The sequence below is a fragment of the Tetrao urogallus genome (genome assembly GCF_951394365.1).
Source record: "Tetrao urogallus genome assembly, chromosome: 12".
Classification (NCBI taxonomy): domain Eukaryota; kingdom Metazoa; phylum Chordata; class Aves; order Galliformes; family Phasianidae; genus Tetrao; species Tetrao urogallus.
Genome location: NC_136825.1, coordinates 18,284,582 through 18,300,211, shown reverse-complemented (window position 1 = coordinate 18,300,211; position 15,630 = coordinate 18,284,582). Strand labels below are relative to the sequence as shown.

Sequence of the window (15,630 nt, the reverse complement as noted above, 5' to 3'; positions counted from 1 at the left end):
CTGAACGTCAACCCCCATGGACACCCTTCCCAGTAGCTATCCTTCCCCATGGACATTTCTCACCATCCGTATCCCTCCATGGACATCCCTCACCTTGGACAACCATCCCCGTGAATATCCCTGCCCATATACACCTCCCCATGGACATCCCTGGACATCCCACCCATGGACATCCTTCCCCGTGGACACCCCTCACCCTGCACATCCCTTCCCCATGGACATTCATCCTCATGGCCATCCCTTTCCAAGTCCAACCCTTTGCCAGCTTGGCGGCTCCATCATATAGGGCTTCCTGACTCCATCAAACAAGCCTGTCTGCGGCCATCAGCATCTTTTATTGAGCTCAGCAGCTGGGGACATGGATGCTGTGGTCACCATGGCAGCCTCTGTCCCTTCCAGTCCCAGAAGGTGCCATTGCTGTTGGTGGAGAGGTTGGCGAGGACTTGCAGGACGCCTTGGGTGCTCTCTTCCAACGTCACCGGTCCCTGTGGAGTCAAGGATACGGGGTGAGCCCTCAGGACATGAGAAAGGACTCTCACTCCTGACAATCTTTTATTGGAAAATTCAATTAATGGTGTATAATTAATAATCCATCGGTCCCTCCACACATTGGGTCTCTGGTCTCACCAGCACTGGGCACCGCTGTGGGGTGGGGAAGCCCTAAGGTGCTGCTTCCCCTTGTGTTTGTGATGTAGCGCTGAGCGTGGGGCTGGGGTGCCCTCTGCTGACACGCAGGCTCTGATGGAAATGGGAAAATAATGCCAGAAATTGGAGGATTTGGGGCGAGAGCTGAGAAGTGTGGCACAGCACCCATGTGAACCAGGCGGGTTCTGTGGGATGCCTCTGGGGATGGGTGGCTGTGGGGAAGAGGTGCCCATAGGAGGAACATCTGTGGGGAAGGGCGTCCTTAGGGTGGGTGTTCGTAGGGAAGGTTTGCCCATAGGAGGAGCATTAATGGGATGGACTTCCATGGAGAGGGGTGTCCATGGGTAGAATGTCCATGGGGAAAGGGATGTCCATGGGGACAGATACCCATGGGAGGGATATCTATGGGTAAGGTTGTCCCTAGGAGGTATGCCACACAGAGTAGTGGGTAGGATGTCCATGAGGAGAGAGATGAATGGCTAGGATGTCCATGGGGAGGGATATCAATGGGTAGGATGTCCATGGGGAGAGATGTGAAGGGCTAGGATGTCTATGGGGAGATATCTATGGGTAGGATGTCTGTAGGGAGAGACATCAGCAGGTAGAATATCCATGAGTAGAATGCCCAAGGGTGCAGATGCCCACTGGGAAGGGATGTCCATGGAAAGGGGACGTATCAATGGGTAGGATGTCAATGGGGATGAGATGCCCATGGAGACATTATCAAACCAAGACGGTGGTGGCCTCCACATCTGCCCCATCACTCACCATCCCATCTCCTGGTGGCGGTACCACACAGCCAGGATCCACAGACACGCAGAGGATCCCGCTGTCACCATACTCCAGAGCCAGGCATTTGGTGAGCATGTTGAGAGCAGCCTAGGGGGGACGCCACCATCACCAGCACGGAAAGGCACCACTGCGGCCAAAGGTGGGACTCCAAAGAGGGTGACCCCCAACCCTCACCCCACACATACCTTGCTGCAGCGGTAGGACACGTCCTGCCTCTCAGCCCACGCCTCCACCACCTCGATGGAGCCCAGGACGCTGGAGATGTTGATGATGGCTGCTCTGCCACAGCTCAACCCCTGCCCACCGTGTGCCTCTGCAGCTTCCTTCAGCAGAGGCATGAACGCCTGCGGGGTACGGGCATCACCACCCCATCCCCGTCCTCATCCTTTGGGGTAGGGGTGCACATAGCCTGGCATGTGCACCTATGGGTGCACCTACCTGGCTGATCTGCAGGGGCCCGATGGTGTTGGTGGCGTAGATGAGGGCCATGTTTTCAGCTGTCTCAGTGGCCAGAGTGCTGCGACGCCTGGCCCCGGCGCTGTTGATCAGGAGGTTGAGGCCAGAACCGTGCAGCTCCTCCTGCACCCTGCCCACTGCAGCCTGGATGCTGCTGGGGTCTGTCGTATCTGTGTGGGACATGGGGACATGCTGGGGGCTGTGCCGGATGCGGGATGCTTTGAGGTGGCTCTTGGTCAGCCATCTGGTCCCAAAGGAAGGGCTGCTCTTGACTCAGTCACACTTTCCGCAGGGTGCACCTACCTAGAGGCAGGATCACAACGCTGGGGTTGCACAAAGCCATCTCATTGAGAGCCTGAAGGGAGAAAAGGAGGCTCATGGAGTGGGGGGCAGCCCCATGCCCATGCAGCAAGTCGGTGACACAACCCAGGGGATGAGCACAGGGGAGATACTAGGGGTCAGTCCCTGCTGCTCCGTAGCTCCCACTGACAAAACCACCACCTCCAAATCCACCACCTCCCAAACCACCACCTCCCAAACCACCACCTCCAAAACCACCACCTCCAAAACCACCACCTCCCAAATCCACCACCTCCAAATCCACCACCTCCAAATCCACCACCTCCCAAATCCACCACCTCCAAAACCACCTCCCAAACCACCTCCCAAATCCACCACCTCCAAATCCATCACCTCCAAAACCACCACCTCCAAAACCACCACCTCCCAAATCCACCACCTCCAAATCCACCACCTCCAAATCCACCACCTCCCAAACCACCTCCCAAATCCACCACCTCCCAAACCACCACCTCCCAAACCACCACCTCCAAAACCACCACCTCCAAATCCACCACCTCCCAAATCCACCACCTCCAAAACCACCTCCCAAACCACCTCCCAAATCCACCACCTCCAAATCCATCACCTCCAAAACCACCACCTCCAAAACCACCACCTCCCAAATCCACCACCTCCAAATCCACCACCTCCAAATCCACCACCTCCCAAACCACCTCCCAAATCCACCACCTCCCAAACCACCACCTCCCAAACCACCACCTCCAAAACCACCACCTCCAAATCCACCACCTCCCAAATCCACCACCTCCAAAACCACCTCCCAAACCACCTCCCAAATCCACCACCTCCAAATCCACCACCTCCAAAACCACCACCTCCCAAACCACCACCTCCCAAACCACCACCTCCAAAACCACCACCTCCAAATCCACCACCTCCAAAACCACCACCTCCAAATCCACCACCTCCAAATCCACCACCTCCAAAACCACCACTTCCCAAAACCATCACCTCCAAAACCATCACCTCCAAAATCACCACCTCCAAAGTCACCACGTCCAAAACCGTTGTCCCCAGAACTGCTATGGATGTTGCCACCATCACAGGACCCCCCTCCCCCAGGACACCAAACTGAAGATTCTCTATACAAAACGCAAACAAAACCCCAAACCCACATCACCTCCCCTTCCACCCTCCCCTTCCCAACCCCACCCAAGCCCATGTCACAGGGCAGCAGCACTTGCAGATGGTGGCTCTCCTGCCACCCTTTCGTCCCCAACGCGGGGACCCCCCTGTCCTCACCTTCCCATCGAGGTCGGTGCAGGCTGCAAAGAGCCACTGCGGTGGGGTGGGCAGCTCCAGGAAGCGTTTGAGCAGCTCCAGCCCCATGCCCCCATCGCAGCCCGTCACCAAGACGCTGCGGGCGCTCGGCCCCTCCATGCTGCAATGGCTTGGGCAGGGCAGCCACCTCCACACCATTGGGAAATCAAGCCCGTAATTATCGGGGCGGTGCTGGTGACGATGTCAAAACCCCGGGCAGGGAGCAGAGATGTCACGTTGCGATGGGATCCCACCCCCCACCGTTCCTCTTGCTGCAACCGCCCAGCAACGCTGTTGGGTTCAACCATAGGGGGACCACGACCCTCCAGTCCTCATAGACCACCATGGGCAAGGCTCTTAATTACAGTACAACCTTTATTAATACTGGAATCTTCACAGTGCATTCGTTACTTGTAGCAGTGACTATTGAAATCAAGGGCTGGGTGGGAAACTGGGGGGGAGGCTGGGGGGGGGGGGAATTACCACAAAAAAAAAAAAGAATTAAAAATTAAAGAACAAAAAGAGGGGGGTGGGGGGAAGTGAAAGAAAGAAACGTGGCCGAGGGAAGGGGGAAGCAGCGGCAGAGGCGGGAGCACAGCAGGGGGGGGGAAATAAATTAAAAAAAAATAATTAAAAAAAAAAAAAAAAAAAAAAAGGAACAAATGAACAACAGCACCAGAAAAGTTACTTCGGTCAAAAGACAATTTTTTTTTTTTTCTCATTTTTTTTTTTTTTTCCTCCTTTTTTTTTCCCCCCCCTTCCCCCCACCCCCCCCCGAAAGGAATTTTTTTTGTTCTCTGTACAAAATGCGAAGGAGACCCCCCCCCCTCACCCCCACCCCACCACCCGACCCCCTTCCTCCCCCACCCCCCCCCCCCCAACCCCAAACATTTGTCACTTGTCATCATCAGTATCTCTGGTCACAATAAGGGGCCGGGGAGGACTACATTATTCCTATGGCGGGGACGGGCGATGCGACACACAGGTGAGCTATGTACAATGGGGGGGGGGACAGGATGGGCTGTGCTCCCCCCGCTGCCCCAGCCCCAAAATGAGGTGTGCAGGATGGGGACATGGGGACGGCGGGGACACCCCGCTCCTGGCGCTGCTCCTGCCCCGGTCCTGGCCACAGTGGGGATGGATGGGGTCCTGTGCTGGGGGGGGGTAAAGGGAAATGGGATGGGGGGAGAAGGAAGGGAGAGGAAGAGAAAGCAGGAGGGGGAAAGGAGAGGGAAATAGGGGAAGAAATAGGGGGAAAAAAGAGGAAAAGGGAGAAAGAAAAAGAGAAGGAAGAAAAATTGAGGACGGAAAGAGAAAAAATGAGAAAGCGGAAGAAGAGAAAGAAAAAAGGAGAAAAAAGAGAAAGAGGGAGAAAGAATTGGAGAAAAGGAGTGAAAATGAGAAGGAGGGAAGGAAGGAAGGAAGGAAGGAAGGAAGGAAGGAAGGAAGGAAGGAAGGAAGGAAGGAAGGAAGGAAGGAAGGAAGGAAGGAAGGAAGGAAGGAAGGAAAAGAAATGGAGAAAGAAATGAGAGAAAGAAAAAAAGAGAAAAGGATAAGGAGAAAGAAATGGAGAAAAAGTGAAAATGAGAAAGAGGGGAAAAGGGAAGAAGAGAAGGAGAAGAAGAAGAGAAGGAGAAGAGGAGGAGAAGAGGAGGAGAAGAGGATGAGAAGAGAAGGAGAAGAAGAGGAGAAGAGGAGGAGAATAGGAGGAGAAGAGGAAAAGGAGAAGAGGAGAGGAGAAGGGAAAGAGGAAGGAGAGAAAGAGAGCAAGAAGGAAAGAGTAAAACAAGGTGAGGGAGATGATGTAGGGGGTGAGAGAGAGCTCAAGGACGGATAGAGCAGAGAACTTTGAGACAGTGGAGAGGGAGAGATGGAGAGAAAAGAGCCAGAAGAGAATGGAGAGAGCACAGGTAACGAGCGCGAGAAAAGAGTGCACAACTGAATGAACAGAAGAAATCAAAAAAGGGAGGAAGGGGAGCAAAAGAGGAGGAGAAAGAACAACAGGAAGTGATCACGAGTGTGAGGACGCTTGGGGCTGCGCCCGCTGCAGCCAGGGGTCCCCTGCACCCCGGGGTCCCGGCATCGCCCGCCCCGTCGTCCGTCGTTCCCATGTCCCCGTGGGCGTCATCACGATATCCGCGGCGCCGACCTGTCGTTGGTGACGGTCCTGCGCAGGCGCACGCCGCGCCGGATGGCCACCAGCATGTCTTCGGCCGGGGGGTCCATGGCGGGCGCCGGGGGCGGCGCGGGGGTCTCCTCCAACGCGGTGGGAAAGGGGAATTGGCCTTCTCCCAGAGCGTGGGCACCAGCCACCAGCTCGCCGATCTTCTCCACCAAGCTGTGCCGGTTGGCGGCCAACTGCTGGTCCTCCTCTTCGTCAGCGGCCATTGGATGCGCCGCCCCGGCGTACACCGAGATCTCGGCCACGCCACCGCCCCAGGCAGCGTTGGGGAGGCTCAAGCGTTTGGGTGACGCTTTGGCAAAATCCATTGGGTTGGGTGAGGCATCCTCGGCGTAAAACACGCACTCCTCGCTGCCCACCCGCGCCGGGCCGGCGTAGACGGGTGAATCGGGCACCGTTGGGGTCTTGACGGGGACGATGGGTGGGCGGATGGGGATGGGGCCAGCGTTGGACAGGGTACGGCGGACCGAGGGTTTGGTGGAGGGCGTGCGGCGGATGGTGGCCACCCCAGGGGTGCTGCCGGCCGGCAGGTTGGTGCCGCTGGGCAGCCCGGCGGTGGAGGCGGGCCGCTTGGTCTGGATCATACGGCGGTAGTTCTGGGCGATGTTGCTGTTGCGAGGGATGGTTGAGGATTTGTCGAAGTCGCTCTGAGGGTCGCACTCCACGTCGCCGTTCACCGAGTAGCAGTCGTAGTCAGAACCTGGGGATGATGCGGGGTTAGGCCAAGGAGGTGATGGGAGGCCTGATGAAGATGTCAAGCCCAACTGCAGCCTCAAAACACTGCTGCTGCTGTCACAGCATGGTCAGTGCCAAACCAATGGGCAGCACTGCAGTGCCAGCACAACCCACCCCAATCAATACCAGCCTAACACCACCACAACCGACCCCAATGACTTGACAGCAGCCAGCCCCGTGCTGACGCCATCACGTGAGCACAAGCAAACCCAACCAACCCCATTGCAAGGCAACCACAGTCAGAGTTGTCACAGCATCATGGAATGGCTTGGGTTGGAAGAGACCTTAAAGACCACCCAATTCCATATCCATGCTGAGAGCCAGGACATCTCCCATGGACCAGCTGCCCAAAGCCCCTTCCAACCTGTCCCTGAGAACCTCTAGGGATGGGGCAACCGCAGCTTCTCTGGACAGCCTGTGCCAGTGCCTCACCACCTCAACCAGTCCTAGCCATCGCCATCCCATAACTGCAAACTCAACCATCGCAACCTGACTGCAACCAGGCCCAACCATCTCCACCAAAATGTGATTACAAACTTAGCTGTCACCATTGCAACTGGGCTCAACCATCCCACAACCAAAGCTAAACCCAAGCATCCCCACTGCAATGCAATCACAGCCGCCCCAATCGCTGTCATCACAACACACTTGCAGCCAACCCAACCCCAAGTGTCTCAGTGGTTCCTCAGCCTCTGACCACATCACTTTGTGCCATCCCAACCACTGGCCATCATCACCACCATTACACCACACCATCAACCCCACACAATGCTCAGTTCAACCTGTTGTTTCCTTTCCTGTGTGCCATGACACTACACACACCGAGATCCCAATACACACATCCCAGTTTGCCCAGCACTGGCCCTAAACCCACACCCACAGCCTGATCCTACACCAGCAGTTCTTCATTGTGGCCACCAGCCCACAGCGTCCCACTCCAGGCTGTAATCCCAACAACAATGCAACGCACCCCAATCCTTCAACACAACCAGGGCACCCCGTCCCATGCAGGGCCAGCGGGATTGACACACTCTCACTTGGGAAATGTGAAATGCTTTGCAATGGGAGTGGAATGACTGGGTGGGAACAGCGCTGTGGGCATACGAAACATGGAGAAGGCATCAGCTCAGTGCCCACAGGTGTCAACGGTGCCATGGAAAGCTGCCTCCGCCTCCTCCCACCCTCTGTGGGATGCCCCGTTGAGTTCCTTGGAAGGGATGGTGTATGGGATGCCCCGTTGAGTTCCTTGGAAGGGATGGTGTATGGGATGCCCTGTTGAGTTCCTTGGAAGGGATGGTGTATGGGATGCCCTGTTGAGTACCTTGGAAGGGATGGTGTATGGGATGCCCTATTGAGCTCCTTGGAAGGGATGGTGTATGGGATGCCCCACTGAGTACCTTGGGAAGGGATGGTGTCCTCAGAGCAAGATGGGGTGGTGGTCTGCGTGCTGTAGCCACTGGAGTACTGCAGCGAGTCCCGGCTGCTCTTCTGGTGCTCCAGGCTCAGCCCCCGTGTGAGCACCATGGCCAGGTCGCTGGCAGCGGGGGACACCTCCTCGCCATGCTGTGGGGACAAGGATTGTCAGCACCCCAAGGGAATCCTCGGGCCCCACGACCCATCACCACAACCACTACCTTGGCTGCAATGGTGGCTGGTGACATTCGGGGCCTGGGAGCATCCTCACTACCCATGGCCGGGTACGCGCTGCTGGCTGAGCCCATCTCGGCTTCCCGCAGGTGCTCCACGCGGTCCTTTCGTCGCTGTAGGGTGCTGACCATGGGCTGGTCATAGGGGCTGGCCTTGGACCAATCCTGCAAACAACAAGGCAACAGTGGGGAAAATGGGGTGTGGGGAATAGGGAGGCGTAAGTTTGGGGACCTTTTGGCATTCGTCCTTCAAGGTGGGAGTGGCACCGGCCTGGGACGCTCTGCCCCATGGGGGAACGCCTCTTGGGGAGGAGAGGAAGAGGAGGATGATGAAGTCTCCACTGCTGTGCTCTGAGAGACTGAGGACTCACCGAGGTGGGGGAGCTGCACTCGCTGACCGACTGGCACGTCTCTGAGGCCTCTGAGGACGCTGAGCTGGAGGACTTCTGCCATGCCCAACAATCCAGGAACAGCAGAGAGTGCAGGAGGAGAGAACAGAGCCGGTGAGCCGGTGCCATAGAGCTGCACCTCTGGCAACATCAGCACCACCTGGGTCCCTGGAGCATTCTTGGTACCAGGGAGGTTGCAGGGTGAAGGGAAAGCACTTTTCTGGGGATGCTACCAATCGGCTCATTAAAAGGTTGAGGCAGTTTGGAAACAGTCTGTTTTCTCGACATGGGGCTGAGAACTGGTGCACTGTGCCCATTCTACAGATGGGGAAACCGAGGCCCAGGAGCATCATCCCCTTCCGTGCCCACTGTACCTGGCTGGTGATGTCTGAGGGCATCGGGGAGGGCGGTTTGGAGTAGGCAGCATCCTGGGAGATGAAGCCGGAGTCGTGCGAGGAGACGCTGGAGAGGCGCGTGCCGGCGCTGGCCGGCTGGGCCAGGCTGCGGTAGCGATAGGTGGAGCTTGGTGAGCAGGTCTGAGCCCCCCCGGGCCACGGGAGGCCACCCTTGGCACTGCTGACACTGCTGGGGGGGCACGCGGGACGCGAGGGGCAGCAGGAGGACAAAGGAAGGAAAGGACAGTTTGAGACACAGGTTTGGCACGTGCGTCTGTGGGGACAGAGCAGGCGGTGCATCCCCATCATCCCACTCGAGGACAGAGCATGGCTGGGGAAACGAGGAACGAGGGTGCCACCCCCGGGGATGGGGACAGGGGGCATGCTGGTGAGCCCCATGCACCCTACATCTTCCCCAAAAGCCAGGGAGGGGGCATGCACTTGGCCACCAACCCATCCCCATCTCCCCAACACTACTGCCCCATGCCCATCCTTCTCCCTGCCCCAACACCAGTTCCTCTGTGCTACTGGGGACCCGAGGGCCACCATTTGGCTCCAGGGTGAACGACGCACCTGCACATGCTCGATTTGCGGGAGCTGGAGCTGCTGGGCGACGATGGAGGGGTCTGGTAGGACCAACTGTAGTCGGAGCCCTTCAGGTCCTTGATCACCTGCGGCAAGGAGGGGTTGGAGCCCCCCAGGCGGCACTCACCCCCCATAACCCCGAGTAGCCCACACACTGACCTGCTCGCTGGCAGGGGGCAGCTTGTGGGGCTCGGCGGTGAGCACCACCAGGTCGTCGATGATGCCCTGCAAGTGGGTGATCTCCCCCAGCATGGTGAGCTCCCCGTTCTGCAGCCGGACAAGTGAGACAGCGTCAGCCTCCCAGGTGACGTGGGGACCCCAGAACCCCTGCGGGATCCCAGGACTCACCACCACGGGCTGCAGGAAGGTGATGAAGGTGCAGAAGCGGCCCCGCTCCTCGATGAGCGCCTTGCGCACCGCCTGCTTCTCCGTCTCCTCCAGCAGCAGGTACATGTCATTGACGTCCTGCAGCGCATTGTCCAGCTGGGGCTGCAGGTCCCCTTTCCCTGCGGGGGATGAGGTGACATCAGCCCCATATCCCCATGGATGAGCCCCTACTGAGCTGCAGATGGATGGGGTACCGTCCCCACGGATGGGGATGTCACCGAGGGGCCGTGAGCTGAGCTAGGCTAAAAGCAGGGCTGCACGGATGGACGGACGGACAGACGGACAGACAGACAGACAGACGGGACAGCCCTCAGCAAAGGGGGAAACCTGGGGATGGGGCAGGGTTTGGCTTCACCCAGTCCCAAGGGGAGACACAGATAAGGAAGCAGAGTGGGGCCGGGGTGGGGGCAGCACTTCACTTACCCAGCAGCTCTGCGGGAAGGATGTGGAGGGGAGGAAAAGAGAAGGAGACAGAGAGAGAACGTGTGAAACGACAGCCAAGGTCTCCCCGCACCCCCACCCCAAACCCTCACCCAGCTGACCCTTACGAGCCTTCTTCTGCAGCTTGAGTGTGTCAGAGGATTTCTTCTTGATCTCGTGGCGGGCTCGCTTGTACTCTGTGGGCACAGGGCACTGTGATGGGGTGGGACCCAAGCATCCCTCCTGGCACAGATCTGTCCTGTCCAGTCCCATCCAATCCCATCTTGTCATGTCTCATTCTATTCCACCCCATTACATCCATTCTATTCCACTCCACCCTCTCCCACCCCATCTCATTCCATTTAATCCTATCCCATCCCATCTCATCATGTCCCATTCCATTCCATCTTGTCTCACGCCCCCCCATCACATCCCATTCTATTCTATTCCATCCCATCTTGTCCCATTCCTTCTCATCACATCCCATTCAATTCCATTTCATTCCTTACCATCCCATTTCATCCCAGCCCATCATGTCTCATTCCCTTCCATCCTATCACATCCCATCATGTCCCAATCCATTTAATTCCATTCCACTACATCCCATCCCATGCCATTACTTCCCATTCCATTCCATTCCATTCCATTCCATTCCATTCCATTCCATTCCATTCTATCCTATCCTATCCTATCCTATCCTATCCTATCCTATCCTATCCTATCCTATCCTATCCCATCCCATCTTATCACATTCCATCATTCCATTTCATTCCATCCTATCCCATCCCATCACTTCCCATTCCATTCCAACTTATACCATTCCCTCCCATCCCATCCCATCCCATCCCATCCCATCCCATCCCATCCCATCCCATCCCATCCCATCCCATCCCATCCCATCCCACTCCATTCCATTCTATCCTGTCCTATTCCATTCTACTCCATTCCATTCCATCCCATCCTGCCACGTCCCTTTTCATCCCATCCCTTCCCAGCACGCCATCCCATCATGTCCTACCCCATTCTATTCCAACCCATCCCATCCTGTTCCATTCTATCCCATCCCAACTCATCCATCCCTCTTGTCTCATCCCATGCCACGCCACGCCATCCCAACCTTTTGCGTGGTCCTTGTCCAACTGGTTGGCAGTTTTCTTCCAGTCCTCAATTCTGTCCTGCAAAGGGTTGATCAGGCTCTCCATCAGGGCACTGGGATGGGGGGAAACAAGAAAAAAAGATGGAGTGGGGGGCTGGGGAGGGAGGGGAGCGGGGCGAGGGCTGAGCCCGGCCTCCTCACATCCCCGATGGCGGCACCTACTTGGTGAACTGCCGGAGCTTGGCCTCGATGCTGCGATGCCGCATGCACATACGGGTCAGCGCGGAGCCGATGTCCCTCGTGGCGCCTTGGGGGAGAACGGGACCCCGCTGAGCGCAGGGATGGGGACGGTCGCGTTTGGGCACCGGGATGGGGGTGGGCAGCGTTTTCCCAGGCCAAACCCGCCAGATGAATGGCCGGCCGGCCCCTCGATCGTTAACTCTGCTCTGCGAACTCACCCCTATTTGTCCCCCCGGGCTGATGGGTGGGACGCGTTCACTCTGAAGCCTAAGGACGGCCACGCGGTGGCACTGCTGCAAACCCCGGTGGCCATCAGCGATCCCGTCCCGCAGGCCGGGCAGTCTCTGCCCCAAAAGCCCCAAGCGTTGACCCCCGGGCAGCCAGGGATTCCGCATCGCCCCCAGCACAGCCCTCAGCCCCCACACGCAGGGCATCCCTTAATCCTCCTCCTCCCAGCTCTCCTCCTACCCCTAATCCGATTCCACACCCCCACAGGCAGGGACACCTCCAGCCCCACGTCCTCAGCCACCAGTGGGACATTACAGCCTTCATCCCACCGCAGCGGGGTTGCCCCAAACTTTGTCCCCTGCCCAGAGCCGGGTGTCTCCCTGCCATCCCCCAGTGCCCTAATCCCTCCCAGTGCAGTGGGCCACTGGGTTTGGAGACAAATCTGCTTGTGGCTCAAGCTGCTGCCTTCCTCCTCCTCCTCCTCCTCCTTCTCCACCTCCTCCTCCCGCACGGCTCCAGATGGCCCTGGATGCCGCCAGTCTGCAAAACAGCCCCGGACCATCTGCTTGGCACAACCAAGCGGTGACACGCAGAGCCTGCACAGGGACACAGCGCTCGAGAGGGACCCCACATCTCGCAGGGAAGGGAGATGTGCAATTTGTCACACTGGGAGACGCTCCACAGCACGGGGGACATCCTATCCGGGGACATCCTGCAGGGGGACCCTACCTCGAGTGTTGGTGGCCATGTCAGCCACTTTCTGGAAGGCATCCAGGAAGGCGACCGCAGCCAGCACCGTGGTCCTGCAGGGAGAGGGACGTGGAGCTCAGTGCTGCTGTCACCCCGTGGGTATGGGGACACTGCCAGCAGGGTGCCTGGTGGCACCGTCCAGACCACTCACCTGAGCTGGGAGTGCAGCTTGGTGGCCTTCGAGTTGAAGTCCTCCCAGATGGGGTAGGAGCTCTGCAAGAGGGGAAGGCAGTGGTCAGACCCCGAGCCTCGGGCAGAGCCCCCACGCTGCCCCCGTGGGGTGGCATCTCTGATGGCTCTGAGCACGGCCCCTGCCCTCCACCACCCTCATCCTTCCTGGTTTGCCCCTTTCCAGTCTCGGTGATGCCTTCATCTCAGGGGTGGAGGAAGCAGAAGGGACAGGGACAGGTCGCCGGTGCTGGGGAAGCATCCCAGTGCCATCCCAGCAAAACCAGTCCCGGCGTCCTCTTGGTGATGCCATCCCTGTGCCACTGTCACGAGGAGGAGCCGTCCCAGTGAGGTCTCATACTGGTCCCAGTAAGGCCATCCCAGTGCCATCCCAGCAAGGCTAATCCTGGTGCCATCACACGTCGAGGCCATCCCAGTGCCACCATCTAGAGAAGCCAGTCCTAATGTCCTCCTGGTGAGGTCAATCCTGGTGCCACCTCGGTGAGGTCATCCCAGCGCCATGCAGCAAGTCCTGGTGCCAGCCCAATGTCACCACCCCGGCGAGGCCATCCTGATGCCACCATCTCGGTGAGGCTGGTCCCAGTGCCACCATCCAGGCAAAGCCATCCCACTGTCCTGATGAGGGCACCACCCGATGGAGGCGTTGGGGCTTGCAAAGACCCTGGAGGTGAGCCTTGGTGGCACCTCTGTCTCATTTGGGGACAGCTGGTGTGGGTGGGGAGCAGGGCTGATCCAGCAGTGCTTTGGAGGCTACAAAAGTCCCATGTCCATAAGGAAGCCATCCGTGGAGCGTGTTGCTCGGTGTGTGACATCCCTCTGCTTCTGGTAGGCCCACGGGGACAGCCATCGTGGCTGGGGACCACGTCCCCATGCCCACCTCCATGCCCCGTCCACCGGGCACATCCCCATCCCTCAGTGACACCAGGACAGGGGTGAGGACGATGGAGACAAGGGCAACACTGGGGACAAGGACACGCCAAGGTCACCTGGGGACGCTGCACAGCAGGGGAAAGGCATTGGGAAGAAACCCGGAGACCATCACGAGGCTCCACTGTCCTCCTCCCTGAAGCCACCAACCGGTGCCAAAAAGCCACTGATGTCCCCGCTGCCACCAAGATGAGATCCTTTTGCCTTGGCCCCACGTGGGAGCATCGCTGTGTTCAAATGCTGGCTGCAATTACCCATCCCCATCCTGTGGCCACCGGGACCCCACGTGGTGACAACACTGGGGACAGAGAAGCAGCACCCATAGGGCCCTATGGCGCCTGGTGCGAGCAGAGCTGTTGTCGTAGCACGTTGTCTTTTTTCCTTCCTTTTTTTCAGCCTTTTCCACCAAAAGGAAAAACGATCACCCATCCCAGGAATGAATCCAGCTCGCTGTCACGGCGAGGAGCTCCCGGCCCCATAGAGTTGGGGTCCCTACTGTCACCAGCACGGGGATGGTGGCTGCAGGCTGGTTAAGCCCATGGGCAGAACGGGGATACTGAGGCACAGGGCGATCCATGATCAGAGCTCAGGCTGAGCCAGGGACTCCAAACCCCCTTCTGCCCCATGAGGATCACCCCATCACCCTTGTAATAATAATAATAATGAGATTTCCTCCCTCGGGAGCTCTCTCCCACCACCCCCCTCCCCAGACACCACCGGCCCCCGAAGGGTTAATCCCTTTCTCAGGGAAGCTTTTATTTATTTATTTATCTTTTTATCCCCCTCCTCTGTTCTGGCAATGACAGCATTGTCTGGCCGGGCTGCAGTGAGGAGCCGAGCAGGAGGAAGAAGAGGAGGAGGAGGAGGAGGAGGAGGACGAGGCTCTGCCTCCGGGAGCTGCAGCCCAACGCGGGGGCACCGCCGGACCCGCTAAGCTCAGCACTCGGAAGAGCCCCCATTCCCACCCCCCCGCCCCCGATTGAAAATCATTGAAAAAAATATAGAAAAATAAACCTTCTCCCCCCTCCCCCCCACCTCATCCCTCCCCCACACGCCCAGCAGTAAAACGGGATGGGGGAACCGGAGGTGGGGGGGGGGGGGGGGTGAATCTTTGCGCTCCCCTCGGTGCGGTGAACGCCGTAGGGGGCTGCGGGGCTCCGGTAAGCGATCCGGGGCTGATGTCGAGGTCCGGGTGCCCGGTATGGGGCTCCGGTAACAGATCAGGGGCTGATGTCGGGATCAGCGTTCCCGGTTCGGAGCTCCAGGTGCCCGATTTAGAGCTACGTTAACCCGGTTTGGGGCTCCGAGTGCCGATATGGAGCTCCGGTACCGATCCAAGGCTGATGTCGGGGCTCCGAGCGCCAGGTTTGGAGCTCCGGTACCGATCTGGGGCCGATGACGGGGCTCCGATGCCTGGTTCGGAGCTTTGGATGCCCGGTTTGGGGCTCCGGGTGCCCGGTATGGAGCTCGGGTAACCGATCCGGGGCTGATATCGGAGCTCCGCTTCTCGGTTTAGAGCTCCGATAATCCGGTCTGGGGCTCCGGTCCCGATCCGGTGTTGATGTTTGGGCTCAGGCGGCCGCCCGGTGCCGGATCCCGGCTCCCGGTGCTCTCCCCGTGCCCGCCGCCCCCCGGTGAGGACGGGAAACGCTGCCCGGCGACCGTCGGGTTCGGAGTGGGGGGTTGGGGAGGGGGGGACCCTACCTTCATGTCGTTAATGATGGCCTGGAAGAGCCCACCGAGGGCTCCGCACTCCTTCTCCGCCGTCTCCATCGCTGCGGCAGCCCCGGGGCGGGCGGCGCCGCCGGGGGAGGCCTCGTCGGGGCCAGGCTCAGCGGCGGGGGGCGGCGGGGGGGTCGGGGCGGCGCGGAGGGGCCGGGAAAGGCATCGCCTCCGAGGGCACCCGCCGGGCTCAGCGGGCCCCGACGGCGGAGGAACGGAGAGG

The 15,630-nt window shown here is 58.8% G+C and overlaps 2 protein-coding genes across 2 annotated transcripts; both read right to left on the bottom strand.

Moving 5' to 3' along the window:
• Positions 1-371: 371 nt before the first annotated feature.
• Positions 372-3,675, bottom strand: LOC306951115 (C-signal-like; the record flags this gene model as incomplete). Its single annotated transcript, XM_079541533.1, has 6 exons — positions 372-485; positions 1,414-1,524; positions 1,623-1,781; positions 1,876-2,063; positions 2,197-2,248; positions 3,499-3,675. 6 exons carry the CDS (start codon positions 3,673-3,675, stop codon positions 372-374), a joined length of 801 nt encoding a protein of 266 aa, XP_079397659.1.
• Positions 3,676-5,643: 1,968 nt separating this feature from the next.
• MTSS2 (MTSS I-BAR domain containing 2) lies at positions 5,644-15,458 on the bottom strand (the record flags this gene model as incomplete). The annotated part of the gene is made up of 14 exons (XM_079541504.1): positions 5,644-6,398; positions 7,831-7,996; positions 8,068-8,244; positions 8,451-8,525; positions 8,843-9,053; positions 9,437-9,534; positions 9,608-9,715; positions 9,797-9,954; positions 10,378-10,452; positions 11,373-11,464; positions 11,574-11,658; positions 12,549-12,622; positions 12,721-12,782; positions 15,390-15,458. The coding sequence occupies 14 exons, from the start codon at positions 15,456-15,458 to the stop codon at positions 5,644-5,646; spliced, it is 2,205 nt and encodes a 734-aa protein (XP_079397630.1).
• Positions 15,459-15,630: the final 172 nt, after the last annotated feature.